This window comes from Biomphalaria glabrata, chromosome 11 (assembly GCF_947242115.1).
Source record: "Biomphalaria glabrata chromosome 11, xgBioGlab47.1, whole genome shotgun sequence".
Classification (NCBI taxonomy): domain Eukaryota; kingdom Metazoa; phylum Mollusca; class Gastropoda; family Planorbidae; genus Biomphalaria; species Biomphalaria glabrata.
This window is the reverse complement of record NC_074721.1, coordinates 18,400,085-18,416,892: the sequence shown is the minus strand read 5'-3', so window position 1 is coordinate 18,416,892 and position 16,808 is coordinate 18,400,085. Positions and strand designations below refer to the sequence as shown.

General features: G+C 37.7%; 1 protein-coding gene across 1 annotated transcript in view; it reads left to right on the top strand.

Annotated features, from left to right (window-relative positions):
• LOC106058969 (collagen alpha-5(VI) chain-like) overlaps positions 1–16,808 on the top strand; it is a 36,436-nt gene that overhangs the window by 5,597 nt on the left and 14,031 nt on the right. The window contains exons 3-5 of the mRNA XM_056003865.1: positions 1,589–1,804; positions 2,876–3,105; positions 8,682–8,847. Coding sequence (XP_055859840.1) covers positions 1,589–1,804; positions 2,876–3,105; positions 8,682–8,847 — 612 coding nt within the window. The remainder of the gene's footprint in view (positions 1–1,588; positions 1,805–2,875; positions 3,106–8,681; positions 8,848–16,808) is intronic.

Here is a 16,808-nt window from a genome sequence, read left to right as displayed (position 1 = left end):
TCATGCAAAACATAGATATGAATAATTCTTTTAAAAGAAATAATACAATAAACGTACATAATGTATTTCGCGCCAAAACGTCCCGTCGCCAAAACGGCTCGCGCCAAAACGACCTTCGCGCCAAAACGGCGGCGCCAAAACGGCGGCGCCAAAACGTCCTGCTTCGCCATCTGTGACATAGTATGGTAGTTAAAAACGTAGTTTAAGACATATCATTTTTAAAAATATTTTCGTTTGTTATATGATAAAGTATACAGCACTATGATAATGAATATGTTACTATGAAAATGAATAATTTATATGATGATAAAGAATAACTCACTATGTTAAAGAATAAGCTACTATGATAAAAATAAGGATTATCTTCGAGTCCGAAGATTAACGAGGAATGCAGTATTTATGTTACTATGATAATGAATAAAATACTATGATATGTATGCGTTATTATGATAAAGAATAAGTTACATTGATAAAGAAATAATTACTATGCTAAAGAATAAGTTACTATTGTAATGAATAAGTTACTATGATAATGAATAAGTAACTATGATAAAGGATAAGTTACTATGATAATAATTATAATAATAATAATAAAGTTTGTCTTCGAGTCCGAAGATTAATGAGGAATGCAGTATTTCCCGTGACTACGCATCCGCAGCTGTGACCTACATATTTTGCCACATGCAGGGCAAGCATAACTATTGTCCGCCGTAGGTTGATAAAGATTTTCTTATTGCCGTCTGCCTCTGTCATCGGAAGCGGATTTTCTTTTGGTCTCAAATGTGTATCGCGCGACCTTTGTTAGTTACCTCCAGCTGTCTCGTTCTGAGGCCGCATGCAACCAGGTGCTCTCTTCCATGTCACCTAAGGCAAGTTGACGCCTAAGCTGGTCTTTAAAGCATTTCCGTGGGACACCTCTGTTGCGTCGACCACTTTTAAGCTCACCAAAAGGCACCAAAATACGGGATACGTGCCCTGCCCAGCGTAACTGTCGTACCATAAGTATTCCCCTTATACTGTCCATACCGGCGTTCGCAAGAACATCGCTGTTTGTAGTGCGGTCTTGCCACCGTATGTCCATGATGGAGCGCAAACATCTTTGGTGAAAGCTCTCAAGTAGTCTTGGTTGCTTTCTGTATAGTACCCATGTCTCAGATCTATATAGAAGGGTTGAGGGAACCACCGCTTGGTATACATTGATTTTTGTAGGCAAGCGGAGCGATTTATTCCACCAAACTCTAGCCTGAAGGCGTCCAAAAGCGCTATTGGCTCTGGTCAGACGGTAATCAACCTCCTTTGAAAGCGAGGAGTCATTTGATTCTATACTTCCTAGATATGTGAGTGGTCTACCACGTAAAGGGGCTGTCCGTTTACGATGATCTTCTGGGCTAAGTAGGTTTTATTGGGTGACTTCTGGAACATGACTTTTATTTTCCCGAGGTTTATAGATAAACCGAAAGAAGCAACAGTGTATGTATGATTCGTTGATATTCTGATAATGTAAAAATTATTATGATAAAGAATAAGTAACTACGATAAAGAATAAGTTACTATGATAATAAATAAGGGTTTCAATATTTTTATCAAGGACAAATGTCTAAAAAAGGATCGAAATCCTCCAAAGGCAGTAAAAGCAAAGCACCGACTACCACAAAAGAAAAACTGACGACTACAACAAAGGCACCAACTACCACAAAACAAAAACTGACTACTACAACAAAGGCATCGACTACCACAAAACAGAAACTGACGACTACAACAAAGGCATCGACCACTACAACAAAGGCACCGACTACCACAAAAGGTAAACATTGTAAAATAATATTTAGAATATATTTTTAACCCATTAACGCGTGAGATGCATTTTTGTAACAGCTTTTGATATTTAACAATAAGAATCAAACATGTTTACCCCGTTATTCATTCAAATATTACACTCGATTCGCCCGTATTTTAGCTTTAAAGGTTATTTCTATTAATATTTACAGGTTTTTAAAAAGTTCCTTTTATTATCTGCAAACTCATGGGTCTAAAAAGTATTAAAAATTTGAAGCTGGATACTAGGTGGATGGGTATTTAGAAAAAAGCTCTAACGATTTTTTTAGAATTTTGAACGTTATGTTTTAAATGTTTCGGATGTTCTTTCGAGGTTGAAAATAATTTACTTCCTAGTCCAAACCTCCCGCAGGAAAACGGGATATGACACAGTGATAAATTTTTTTGGGAATAAGAAAAAGTGCGCCATGTACTAAAGCAGTGTTTCTTAAATGTTTTAAAATGGCACCTCAAAACAAAAAAAATTCAGTGCTAGGAATCTGGTAGAAGGTCGCAAGCTTTATCAAGAAATTGCAACTTGCAAGTTTGTGTCTACAAAGTTTTATTTCATGTTTGAATGAAGAAGAGGTGTGACTCGGCAATACTGAGTGGAACTTGAATTGTTGGGATTTAATGGAAACATTGCAATGCGCGAGTAAAATGAAAAGGTTTGTTTAAAAAAAAGATAATTCTCTTACTTGATGATGCTGATGACTTCCTCTTTACAACTAATGAGTGCTAGATTTAAATGCGGCCCCAATTAAAATAAAAAGAGTCTGTTACTCACATAGATTATAGAAAATTCTAGTTTAGTGATATAGTTTTGTTGTATCTACAAGCAATATTGTATATTTCTTTAGCTCTATATCAATGTAAAAAATTATACAATGCATCAAGCAAATTATTTTTTCTTGACATTGAAAATGGCACTAAACATTTTATACTAGCATTTTCCTTTATTCTAATTTATGTTGAAGACCAGCATAAACTTATAAAGTTACTAGTCCCTTCCCTTTAATGAAAAGGTTATTTTTGTGTTTTAACGTATTCTCCATTAAAGCACAGGCTGAGACTTGCAATGTTAAAATGGGAGACATTATTTTCATCTTGGACGTCTCTTCCTCTGTCGGATTTGATAATTTTGAAAATGAAAAGAATTTCGTGGCCAATTTGACCACAAACTACAATATCAGCGCAACTGAGGTCCGCATGGGTCTTTTGAATTTTGACAAAATAGTCAGGAAAAACTTCGATTTGAAAGATCATTTGGACAAAGACTCATTGAAAAAGGTAAATATATTTTTCAAAAACAATATAATGTACGTATCGTAAAGTTTCATCAGAAATTAAACTAGTATTTTGGAAATTTAGCTGTACTGTGATGACAAGTTTGTCACACTAGAGGGGTACCCTTTGTAACACTATAAAAACGAATATCTACACTTTTTACCTCAGTCTCTCTATACTCAATATCGATACTCTTTTCACCGGACTCTCTCTAGTCTATATTGAATATTGATAATCTTTCCCTCAGTCTCAATACTGAAAAATCAATTATCTATACTCTTTCCCAAGGTCTCTCTGTACTGAATATTGATACTGTTTCGCTCGGTCTATTGCATTAAATATCGATACTATTCCTTGGTTTTTTCTACAATGATTATTGATACTTTCCCTCAGTCTCACTGAATATTGATACTTTCATTTAGTCTACTAGAGGATTCAGAACCTTTGAACAAAAAAAAAAAAGGGGGGGGGGCGATTTTACAAACCCTAACCCCATGTAAACCCTAATTAAATATACTCACTATATATATACACGATGCAATCTCCTAAGCGGGGTTTGGTACAGACCCCAGAAGCCAAGCGTTTTCTTGCATTCTTAAATGCTGAAACGCATTCTCCTGACATCTGCAGTTCATTATCCATCCTATTAAAAAGGACATGTCAAGTTAAGTGAAAAAAAGCAAGTTGGGGAAAAGGGGTGACACTGAAGCGTGACTATCAAAGCACATTTGGTGTAATAACTTTGTTTTGCACCTTGAGTGTGGGGTTATATTCATGTTAAACGAAACCTCTTGTAATAGGCGTGTTGTGATCACCAGAAGACCTCAATAATAGTTCCAGGGGGGAGGGAAATTAGACCAGTTTAACGCGTCTGAATCGGGTAGAATTAGTTTAGTGGTTACATATTCTATTGTATGTTAGCAAGATGTGCCACCCTGATCTCCAGATAAAGTTTGCAAAATCTTTTGAACGCGACTACAAAAATGCTTCTGCAAATACAGAAACAGAAAAATGGGAACACTATACAAAAAAGCTTCCCTGGACAACTTTGGAAGACAAATTACAAAATGAAATGATTGGTTCGACTTTAAGTCAGCTATACTAGCCCCTGTCATCAGTGCAAAGAGAGATGTACTTGCTACATACAAAGCGAAACCTACCCAATGCAACCTGGTAACTCTGAAAGAAGCTACAGCCGCTGTGCAGAGGACAGCAAGGATCTGTGCCAATGAATACTGGGTAGAGCTCATTGGGAATATTCAGCTCAAGTAGGCAATACAAAAGAGATTTATGAAGGAATCAAAAAGGCTCTCGGACCCTCCCAAAATAAGTCAACACCTCTTAAATCAACCACTGGGGAAATTATCACACGTCACAGACAAGAGCAAACAAATGCACAGATAGGTCAAACATTACTCCAAACTTTATACCACAACAAGCTCAGTCTCTGCCTCAACCTTTAACTCTATCAACCAATTACCCACAATGAATGAACTAGACAAAGTACACACCCTAACAGAACTCAACAAATCCATAGACAACATGGCTGCCGGCAAAGCCCCTGGATGCAATGGTATCCCCCCAGATCTTCTGAAACAGTGTAACGCAACATTTAGCCAACCTCTACACGAACTGCTCTGCAAATGTTGACAAGAAGATGCTGTGCCACAGGATTTGTGGAATGCTAAGATTGTCACCCTGTACAAGAAAAAAGGTGACAGAAGCGACTGCAACAATTGGAGGGGAATTTCCCTCCTAAGTATTGTAGGCAAAGTCTTAGCTCCAGTGATACTTCCCAGGCTACAAAAGCTTGTTGATCGGGTCTATCCAGAATCACAATGCGGCTTTCGCTCAGGGAGATCCACAATTGACATGAATTTCTTCATCCGCCAACTTCAGGAAAAGTGCAGAGAACAAAGGATGCCTGTAAACGTTGTGTTCATTGTTGTGTTCATTGACCAGACTAAGGTCTTCGATCTAGTCTAGTTTTACAGATAATAGGCTGTCCACCCAAGCTGCTAAATGCAATTGTCTCCTTTCAACAAAATAGGATGGGTGATGTGCAGTTCAATGGCGCTTGCTCCGAAAGTTTCAGTATAAACAGAGTAGTTAAACAAGGATGTGTCCTGGCCCTAACCTTCTTAGAATACAATTTTTTTCTGCTAATCCACCACGCGTTTGACAAATCCACAGAAGGCATCAATCTGAAAACATTCTAAATATTGCCAGACTGAGTGCTAAAACTAAAATCAGAACCACCCTCCTAAGAAATGTGTTATTCGCTGATGATGCAGCGGTAGTGACATACTCACAACAAGAGCTTCATTCACTAATGTCCCGCTTCTCTCAGGCCTGTAAAGAATATGACCTAACAATTAGCACGAAAAAAATGTTATGGGACCACCTGATACAGCAACAACCTCCATCGTCATTGAAGATAACAAGCTAGATGCCGTAAATGAGTTCTACTATCTTGAATCTGCAAAGCTGGAAGAGGAGATAAAAAAAAAGCACAGGGAAGGCTGCTTCGACCTTCGCTAGACTCAGGCCAAGAGTTTGGGAAAACCAGAAGCTAACTACAGCGACCAAAATTGAAGTCTACAAGGCATGCGTTTTGAGTTCGCTACTGTACAACAGTGAGTCTTGGACTACCTACGCAAAGCAAGGGAGAAAACTAAACTTATTCCACTTTCGTTGCATTCGAGGGATCTTGAAAATCAAATGGCAAGAGAGAGTGTGCAAACTGAGATCCTTGCACGAACGGGTCTTCCCAGCATATATATATATATATTGACCTTATGTCAAGAATGATACATAAAATGTTACAGAGAAGTATTTTCTTTCAAATAAAAACCTATACGTTTAGACAGAAGTTGTGAGTATTCTTATGTTTGATGGTCTTACAATGTGCTGATCGGTGACTCGAATCCCTTCACCTTTATGCACAAACCTCCCAATACAGTCGATAAGAGTTTCTATTAAGAAATAAGTTTGACCCCTTGTTAAAAGCTATTGTGACTTGTTAAACAAATAGATGTCATTTAAAAATCTGGCAGGCCATGAATTCTTTTTTAAAGCCAATGACTAACTATTCCCAGTTTAGATAGCTTAGAATAATTAACATTATTATGCAGGGTAATATTTTATTTTGCTGGCGAATTATTACAATGGGTTCAATCTTCGAAGTCTACTGTCCCATACCAAAACAAAGGAAATGGTCATAACACAGCTTCTCTACGCCTTACTTGCTCACAGTAAACATGATCTCCAACTGGCGGTCAACAAATTTGCGTACGCTGCCGCTTGTTTGGTTTTACTGTAAACAAAAAAAAACCAGAAGTCTGCAATACAAACAGCGATGTTGTTGCGAACGCCGATATGGACAGTATAGAGGGACTTCTGATAGTCCGACAGTTACGCTGGTCATGGTACGTTTCCCGTATGGAGGACGAACGTATGCAAAGGCAATCTGAGTGAGTTGAAAGGTGGTCGGCGTAGAAGATATGCCAGACGGAAACGCTTCTTTAGAATACTAACGAAATTTTTGTTATGTCTCTTAAGAAAAACTGCGCCATTTTACTTTATTACAAAATGCATGTTTTACCCAATAACGTAGAGATTTTGCATCACTTGATCTTTCGTACTAAAGTCATAAGGAATATACTAATTTCAATATTAATGAAAACTTAAGGCTCACGACTATGCAGGAGAGCGTTACGATCTGTTAGGTGCAAAAAAAAAAAAGCAGGAGGAGGAGGAGGGTTCGGCTGAAATATAGAGTATGATAAATATTTTGATATCAAATTAAGTAGCCAAAGAAAGTTAGTGATCCCATATAGAAATAATTGATTGTTCCGGGAGGGAGGTAGGAAGAAAAGTTGTAGCCTACTAGACTAGAATTCTCGGGGAAGAAAAGTAAGTAAGAGTAGTTCCAATTAAAGTCAAGAGCGTGAAAAATAGAGAGAGAGAGAGGAGGAGGATACAAAAAGAATGAGAGCAAGAAAGAAGGAGAGAGAAAGACTGTTCCAATTAAACTAAGACAAAGACTAAGACTGCTTTATTGATCCTTACGGAAATTTGTTGTGATTACAAGGACTCTTTTTTCATATAAAGACAACACAACAGAAAAATACACTAAAATACAGCAGACAACATAAAGAGTTCATTCAGCGACAACACACAGGTATCTTGGTGCATTTCATGTTCCCTGATCAATGAGTGGCGGTGATAGAGTCTGACCGAGTGAGGTACGAACGAGTTTTTGTACCGCTCCGTTCTTTTTTGATTGACAGCAGTCGCCCACTTCGCGACGACCTGAGGTAGTTCTGATGGAGCTGGTGGCCGTTGTCTTCTTAGATTTTTTCGATTTTTCTTAGGCACTTTTGTTCAAAAAGTTCCTTTAAATGTGGTAATGTTGTGAGTGTAATTTTTTATGCTTTTTTAATGACGTAAAAAGTCTCAAGGATCTTCTTGTTTAGTTTAAAGCTATTGAGTTTGTATAGAAAAAAGAGTCTTAACAGATACTAGAATCACGGGCTAAAAATGTGGGTCTTTTAATGAAATTGCAAAAATAAACAATATATTGCGGGCGAAGCCGGTGTGTAATGCATTTTCGATAACAAGTTGTTTAATTTGTTTTCGAGTGAAAAGAACCGCTAAATGATTTTTTGAAATTTTATTAATTTAGGCATTCAAAACAAAACAATGGTTTGGATATTTCTTGTCCATAGACGATCAGGTGGGGCACTAGCGGATCCTGAACTTTGGAGGGGGGGGGCAATTTTTTTCCAAACCTTAACCCTAACGCCCAGTAAATCCTAACCCTAAGCATAAACGCGCGCACAGCATATACATATACATATATATATATATATATATATATATATATTACGATTAAAAAAAAGCAGTGTTTCTCAACCTTTGGCGAAAAAAACTAACCTAGCCTTTCTCTTGACAGCTAGGAGTCTGGATATTCAACTAATTTTGTTCACAAACTATGATTTCTAATCAAAAGTAGGACCGCACCCCCCCACTCATAGGGTTTAGGTGGGAAGGGTAGTAGATGTATTCGCCCCCCCCCTCCCACCCGATTAGCGAACAGGGGAGCGACATAATATAAAGGTCGGTTAAAATATCAATAAAAAATTTAATTATATAAATATTTAATTGATTCTGTTTACAAGCTGTGATTTTTACAAATAAATTGGACTGCAGCCCCCCCCCCCCACGCGAAAGTTATTGTTTGGGGGGGGGCGGGATTGATGTCATCGCCACCTCCCTATCCCAAGAAATCGGTCAACATTCTAGACGGGGGTGAAATAATCTAAAAATATGTTGAAATATAAATAATTAGTATATATTATTAACAAAACTAATAAATTCGTAAACAAATTTTGTGATTCCTTTATTAAAATTCGTCCGCCCCCCCCCCTTGATTCGCCAGTAGGTGAGGATCGCCTATGAGTTTGTTCAATATCATTTTAAAACAACCAGATCATTCTTCTTTATCATTTCACTTAATAAAACACTTTTCAGTCCTTTGATTTCACATTAAATCGTTTGTCATTTTGCAATGCCAGGCAATCACGAGCATCGAATATCCTAATAGCAATGGTACTTATACTTACAAGGCACTTGAGTATGTTTTAAAAGAAGATATGTTCAGTCCAGCTGCCGGAGGTAGAGTGAACGCCCCTGACATCATCATCGTCATTACAGATGGAGAATCAAACGACAAAAACAAAAGTAAGATTTCCTCTTTGCTAGGAATAAAGAAGTAGAGTTAAAATGAAGGAACGATCACTGGTACCAACGAAATAATAAACATTTATTGTAAGCTACAAGTGAAAAAGATTATAAATTTGAAGCTAAAAATGGCATACAGTTTAATTTATGCTTAATTAAAATGCATTAGGACTAGCTAGCTTTTTTTTTTTCATTTGTACATTATGGGTGCTCTTTTAATGTCACCCAGTAGCGAGTGTAGCTTAACAAAGTCAAGGATATATCATCAATAACAGTCTCACAATAACGAGTTCCCATGTGACCTAAAGCTTAGAAATAGGTTGTTAAGATCAACTGATCAGTGTTAAAGGTGAGCTGGTACGTTCGTCCAGTGGTAAATTTGGCCATACGTATGTTTCCTAAGTTATTAAGTATAACCTCTAGGCAGTGGCGTCACCAGGAGGGTGCGCGCCGCAGCGGATGACACCCAATAGGGGGTGACACCCACGTGTTAAAAATGCACTTCTGCAAAAAGAAAAATAACAACAGCAAAAAATAACAGACCACTTTAATAAATGTGACAGTCATAGATTCAAAATTATACGAATTTTTTTGTCTAAAAGTATGCATAATGGGTAAAAATTCAAAAGCAATATATTTTATAGCTTTAGTTGTTTTGACATGTTAAAAATTAGAAAACCACAAGACGACTGAAGAACCTTTATCAGGCTTAAAGATCTGGATATCTTTAACAACCGGACTACAAAAAAAAAAAAAACAATTGACAGGGAAGTGATTGCTATCATCAACGTAAAAAAGGAAAAAAATGAGGAACATCTTGCACAGACTGCTTGACATCACAATGTTCATTGCAATGAAAATGTGGCATTTCGTAGACAATTTAAATGACTCTTTATTGAATAAAGAAAATTGTATTGAAATTGAGGACATGTTATCCAAAATACTGTAGCATCTTGTATCATACCACACCTAACATAGATCTCTCAAGTTATAAGATATTTTAACATTAGCAATCATGGGCGTAGCCAGGGGGGGGGGGGGGTTCTTGGGGTTCAAACCCCCCCCCCCCCGAAATGAAATCCCCCCCCCCCCCCCGCAGGGGACGGAATTAAGTGACTGATTTTTGCTTTCATTTTGTTTATTTTAGGTGAGATTTTAATACTAAATCATCACTTACCACAGCACAGCCGAGGCAGTTTTGAGTTAAAAACCCTCTACCAGGGGGTTTTGAGATTAAATCCCCCTACCAGGGGGTTTTGAGATTTTAAAAACTCCTATCAGGGGGTTTTGAGATTTAAAAAACCCCTATCAGGGGGTTTTGAGATACAAATCTCTCTACCAGGGGGCTTTGAGTTTAAAACCCCCTACAGGGGGTTTTGAATTTTAAACCCCCTACCAGAGGTTTTTGCAGTTAAATCCCCCTCTTCTATAAAACAAAAAAAAAAATGCAAACAACAATCCCAAATTCCAACAGCACAGTTGAGGAAGATTTTGATTTTAAAACCCCATCCAAAATTTACGATAACCCCATCTTCAATATCAAAAAAGCAAATTACACACTCAAACTTCTATGAGCGTAGCCAAAGGGGTTTTGAGTTTAACCCCCCTCCCCCTTCCAGTTGGGGTTTAGAGGTAAAAAGGACCTCTTCAATATAAAAAAAAAGCAAATTACACACTATAAAATCTATGAGCGTAGCCAAAGGGGTTTTGAGCTTAAATCCCCCTCCTCCAGATGGCTTGTTCTTTAAAGTTGAAAAACCCTCCAGATGGTTTTGAGTTTAAAATTCCCCTACAGAGCGTTTAGAGTTGAAAACCTCTCTCTTCAATATTATTTTAAAGCAAACTACAGTCACCAAATTCTATGATCGTAGCTAAATGGGGTTTTGAATTAAAAACAAAACAAAAAAAAACCCAGAGATTTTTTAGTTTAAAACCCCTCAACAGATGATTTGACGAAAAAACTTTCCTTTTCGATATAAAATCTAAAGCGAAATACAGGCATGTAATTCCAAGAGCGTAGTCAAGAAAGGTTACAAATTTCTACCAGTGGCTTGGGCTCCATTAATTAAGTGTGAATAGTCTTCTGCCGAAATTGAAAATTATTAAATGTGTCTCAACAAAGATGGCTAAGACAGATTTTAGGAGTCAGTCATAGAGATCGGGTCTAAAGCAAAGAAATCATATGCCGAACTGGGAGTCGAATCCTTAGTAAGGTTGTGACAGAGCGTCGCATGAGGTTTTGCGGGACATGTTTTCCGACAAAATGAATTACGCAAAATAAGAGTTGCGGAAACAGCTTGCCGGAAAATGCGCCGAGAGGGTCTAAGTCAGTAAGAATAGCACATTAGGTTTTTGAAATAAAATTTTTTAATAGCAAGATAATGCACTGTAGATACCTCAGAATATGCATTTTGTTGGCTTTCAATACCAGAAATAGTGCTCGGCGGCGGGGCTTCGCCCCGCGCTGGGGGGGCGCTGCGAACTCCCCCAGACCCCCTTGCTAGCAAGGGCGGGGAGTCTACAATAAATAATAAACGTCATCCGAAAGGGTCAGAATGTAATAAAGATTAATTATGTACACACATTCCAACAGACATATATATATATATATATATATATTTCGCGGGGGGGGGGGGAATCCCCCCCAAAACCCTCCCCGAAAAAAAATCCTGCCTACGCCCATGTTAGCAATGGTATCGTTCATATGACAGAAATGTTTCAGGATTTTCTCTTCCAATATAACCAAAGCTGATGGTACCGATGCATGGAAAGAGATCGGCCTGACATTAAAGTGTTGCGCTCAGGGATATGATAATGCAGCTACAGTATTTGGAATTCACGAAGGATTGCAACACAATTTTAATGGATGTGTACATTGTTCAGTTAAGCTATGTGGTCAAAATTCAGAAACATCTTCTTGCATGACATTTTATGTACTCTTTTAAAAATGTTTTCTTTCTTCGCCGCTTTTACCATTCGATGAGGTACTTCTAATTAATTATACTGGAGTATTATTAAAAGGTCTATAAACAACTCACTGGAGTGCTCATTATACTAGTATTAGAGCCGTGAAAGAGCGATTTGATGAATGTGTGACGGCGAGTGAAGCTCTTTGCCAACGTTTTGAAAATACAGACACTAGATGCACAGTTCAAACTCAAAGACCATTGCCAACTTTCCGTGAAAACATGATTACCTCTTATTGCTTTACTTTTTGGTACTTTTGGTACTTTTTTTCGTACCATAGTGCGGACTGCAACTCAGACTATTCACTAGTGCTAAGCAAGATCAAACTGGTTCTCTAGAAGGCTTAGACTTTCACTCAACCTAGAACTAGGCGAATCAACGTCAACCATGTAGGTGACCCAAAGAAGTCTGCACTCTTTGGCGAGCTCCTAAACAGTTCAATCCCTTTCGTGGAGTGATGAAGAAGACATCTCTATCAGATGGGAGAAACTAAGAGATGTAATCTACAGTCAGCAATCACCGCCTTTGGGACTCAAAAACACAAAAATGTAGACTGGTTTGAGACAAATCTAGCACATATGGAACCTTGATTCGAGGAAAAGCGATCTGCACACCTCGCACACAAGACAAAGCCTAGTCCAAAATCTTTGCAAGCCTTCAAAAGTGCTAATAAAGAGGCGAAACAAATGGCTAGACAATGTGCTAACAACTTTTGGAGGGATAACTGCAACAGAACTCTACTCAGGAAGTAGTAAAGCTCTGTTTGATGGCATTAAAGCGGCCCTGGGTCCAACAGTGTCTAAGCATGCCCCCCTTCTATCCAAATCTGGAGAAAAAATAACAGATCAAACCAAGCAGCTAGAACGATGGACAGAACACTACCTTGAAGTCTATGCCACACAGAATACAGTAGACGATGTCGCCCTGGCTTCTCTACCAGATGTTCCAGTATTGGAATGCCTAGATGAGCTTCCGAGCCTTAGCGACCTCAAAAAAGCAATTAACTGCATGGAAAAAGAAAATCTCCAGGGAGTGATGGTATCCCAGCGGAAGTAGTTAAAGTCAACGAATCACTCCTGCTCCCTGAACTCTATATTCTCTTGCTGTCGCTTTTGGGAAACAGGTCATGTCCCACAGGACATGCGTGACGCAACTATAGTCACAATATACAAGAACAAAGGGGATCGGAGTGACTGCAACAATCTCTCCTCTGTATATTTGGCAAAATCCTTGCTAGAGTGGCACTATCCAGGCTGCAAGTGATAGCTTCTAGAGTCTACCCAGTCTCAGTGTGGATTCAGGAGTGGTAGATCCACTATAGACATGATATCTGTCGTGCGCGCTTGAAGTTTTCTTTACATTTAATATTGGTGTTTTAGCGTATAGGAAGTAGTTTCTTTTTAGTGCGTTTGTTGTCTAGAATATTGTGTGTATGTGTGTTTACGTCATCCTTAGTTCCCGCAAGAGAGAGAGCTTCTTTTGTGAGCTAGGTAGCTGGTCTGGTTGTTTGTTTCCCCCTTGTATAAGGGGTGTTAGGCTTTGGGCTATGGGAAAGTGTGTCGCCTTTCCGCCCTTGGAGTTTTGCAGTAACTCTTGTTGTTGAGGTATAGGGAGTTGAGGTTACGTTGGGCGCCGAGATGGAGTGTGAGCGTGAAGGTGTGTTATGGAAACTTATTGGCGTGATATTAGACTAATTATTAATTCAATGATGACTTCAATGATAGTGATGTATATGTAAATATGTTGGTAACTTATAATTAATTATTATTAAATATTGTTCATGTTGATAACTGTTGTTATTCACTAACTGTTCAGTTGAATAACTGTTATCCGATGTTCGTATTTTACATGCCATTATCTTTAGGTTCTTGTGTTACTCTGTTCAGGCTGGGGATACGGGACCATCATATCATACCCTACTTAAGCGACTAAACCCACCTGACAATATCCTCTCTACGACTACTGCAGGAGAAATTCAGAGAGAGAGAGAGAGACAGACCCCTTTAAATCGTTTTTGTTGATCATACTTAGGCCTTTGACATGGTCAGCAGAAGAGGCATTTTCAAACTCCTAAGGAAAATAGGTTGCCCTCCCAAACTACTGAAGTTCATTGAGTGCTTTCATGAGGAAACGAAATGTACTGTCAAATTCAATGGAGCCCAATCAGCACCTTTTGAGGTTTGCAGTGGTGTCAAGCAGGGATGTGTGCTCGCACCTAGTCTGTTTGGCATATTCTTCTCCTGTATACTACATTATGCGTACAGCGACATAAACGAAGGTGTGTTTCTCCATACAAGATCCTCTGAAAAACTATTTAATATATCAAGGCTGAGGGCTAAAACCAAGGTTAGGAAGATACTTATCAGGGAACTCCTGTATGCTGATGATGCAACTATTGTGGCTTATTCTGATATTCAGCTTCAGCTCCTGGTTGACAAACTATCTGCTGCTTGCCAGAAGTTCGGCTTAAACATTAGTCAAAGCAAGACTAAGATACTAGTTCAGAACACAAATACTGCACCTCAAGTAAACATTAATGGCCAACCACTAGAAATTGTGGGTCACTTTTGCTATCTCGGCTCCATCATATCCAACAACACTCTACTGGATAAAGACATTAACAACAGAATAGCCAAAGCAATGGCCACCATGTCACGGTTGCAGAAAAGAGTGGGACAACATATTGCTGACTAACAATACTAAAGCCCTAGTCTACCGGACCTGTGTTTTGAGCACCAGCTATACGGAAGTGAAACTTGGTCAACTTACTCATGGCAGGAAAAAAAGCTGAATGACTTCCACCTCCGATGCCTATGGCGGACCTTAAAATGAGGTGGCAATGAGGAAGTGCTACAAAGAGCAGAAGTGTTATCAGCAGCAGACGCCTTGGCTGACGTGGCCACGTTCGTAGAATGCCAGTAGGTCGACTTCCACAAGACATTCTGCATGGCGATCTAATAGAAGGCAGGAGAGCCGCTGGTCACCCACTTTTACGTTATACGGATGTATGCAAACTCGACATGAAGCTCTTCAAAATCGACACTAGCAGCTGGGAAAAAGTAGCACTGGATAGATCTACATGGAGAGAGAGCATAAATGAAGAGTCTCGGATTGCTGATGCCATACACTACAAAAGCAGAAAGAAGGGTGATAATGCAACGGCGCCTGGTAATCACATGTGCCCAACCTGCAATCGCAGCTGTGTATCAAGGATTGGCCTCTTTATAGTCACACAAGAAGTTGCAAAGGGAAAAGATGCCACATATATATATATATATATATATATATATATATATATAGATAGATAGATAGATAGATAGTTAGATAGATAGATAGATAGATAGATAGATAGATAGATAGATAGATAGATAAACAGACAGACAGACAAACAGATATATATATATATATATATATATATATATATATATATATATATATATATATATATATATTTATCTTCTATCTGTCTCTCTCTCTCTCTCTATATATATATATATATATATATACATATACATATATATATATATAGAGAGAGAGAGAGATAGAAGATAAATATATATATATATATATATATATATATATATATATATATAGATAGATAGATAGATAGATAGATAGATAGATAGATAGATAGATAGATAGATAGACATGTGTCAGTGTGTTTAGAAGAAAGCTGAGGCAAATGAAGGATAACTTGAATGTTAATTTTCTAAAGTAGATCATAATGTACAATCCAAAAATAATAGTTGCTTCAAGTGCAATGACATGAAATTATAAAATTGTAAAAATAACTGAGAAATAATTTCGTTTAGAATCGCTCTCTCGCTCTCCATTTTCTTAAAATCATAATTTGTTTTAATTTAGTTGCGTAAGACTTCTCTTTGAAGCATTTTTCAAATTAAATTTCTAAATGAATTCATATACGATACTCGATGACGTCTTTTTAATACCATTTATTTGCCTGTCAAAATCATGAATTTCCAAAGATTTCATCAATGGTGGTTACTTATGTCACACGTAGGTGTACGAGAAACTCAAATTCAAATAGGCATATGTGGTTCATATTGGGGGACACACAGTGGCGTACCTAACGGGGGAGGGAGGAGAAATTTAAGATCCCCCTGTTCCCCCACCTAGGGAGGGGGGGGCCAAATGGGTGTCCAAAATTTATTAGTAAATACTTAAATTAATATATTTGATTGACAAATTTGTGTCAACGGGTGTCTTTTTTTTTCAACATTTATGGATTTAATTTATAACAAAGACTAAACCTAGATCTAGGTCTATCAAGTACGTTGACTTTGTTGACATTTAAAAAAAATTTTTTCACACAGAGATCAAAGTTTTTTTTTTAAAGTTAGTTTTACAATTTTAAAATATGTTGCCACGAATAAAACTGCATGATATACAGCGAATTCCATGTATCTTGTTACCTTTACTAATAATAGATCTAAATGGCGAGTATTTTATGGTTACACTAATTAACTTTGAAGCAAAATTTACAGAATCGAGTATAACAGATCGAACAGTTATTCTTAATAATGCTAGAATAGTCCATTATTCGGGTTTGGCGTCTATAATTTCAGAATTAAACTTCACTCTCAAGTTATTACCCCTCTATTCATCTTTCCTCAAATCAATGGAAACTCTCTTTTTATTTACATCTAATCCTTTTGCTTTCGCACAAAACATAAACAACAAACAATGACGTTATATCATATAATATTAGCACACCCTTCCTTTTTAAGTTCTTAAGAGTGAAATCTACTAGGAACTTTAACAATTCGTCCACTTTTGGTTGTCTTCACTGGCACAAGTTCTCTAGATGTCGGTCTATAACTGTCAGTTTCGTTTGTTCCAACAGTTTGCTGTTCATTGTCTTCATCGGTATCATAGTACCCAGAGATATCTTCATCGAAACTCTTGTTCAAAAAGCGTTGATTTCTTCTATAGGTTTTTCCATCGTTTGTCTTTATGATGTATTATCTGGGTGA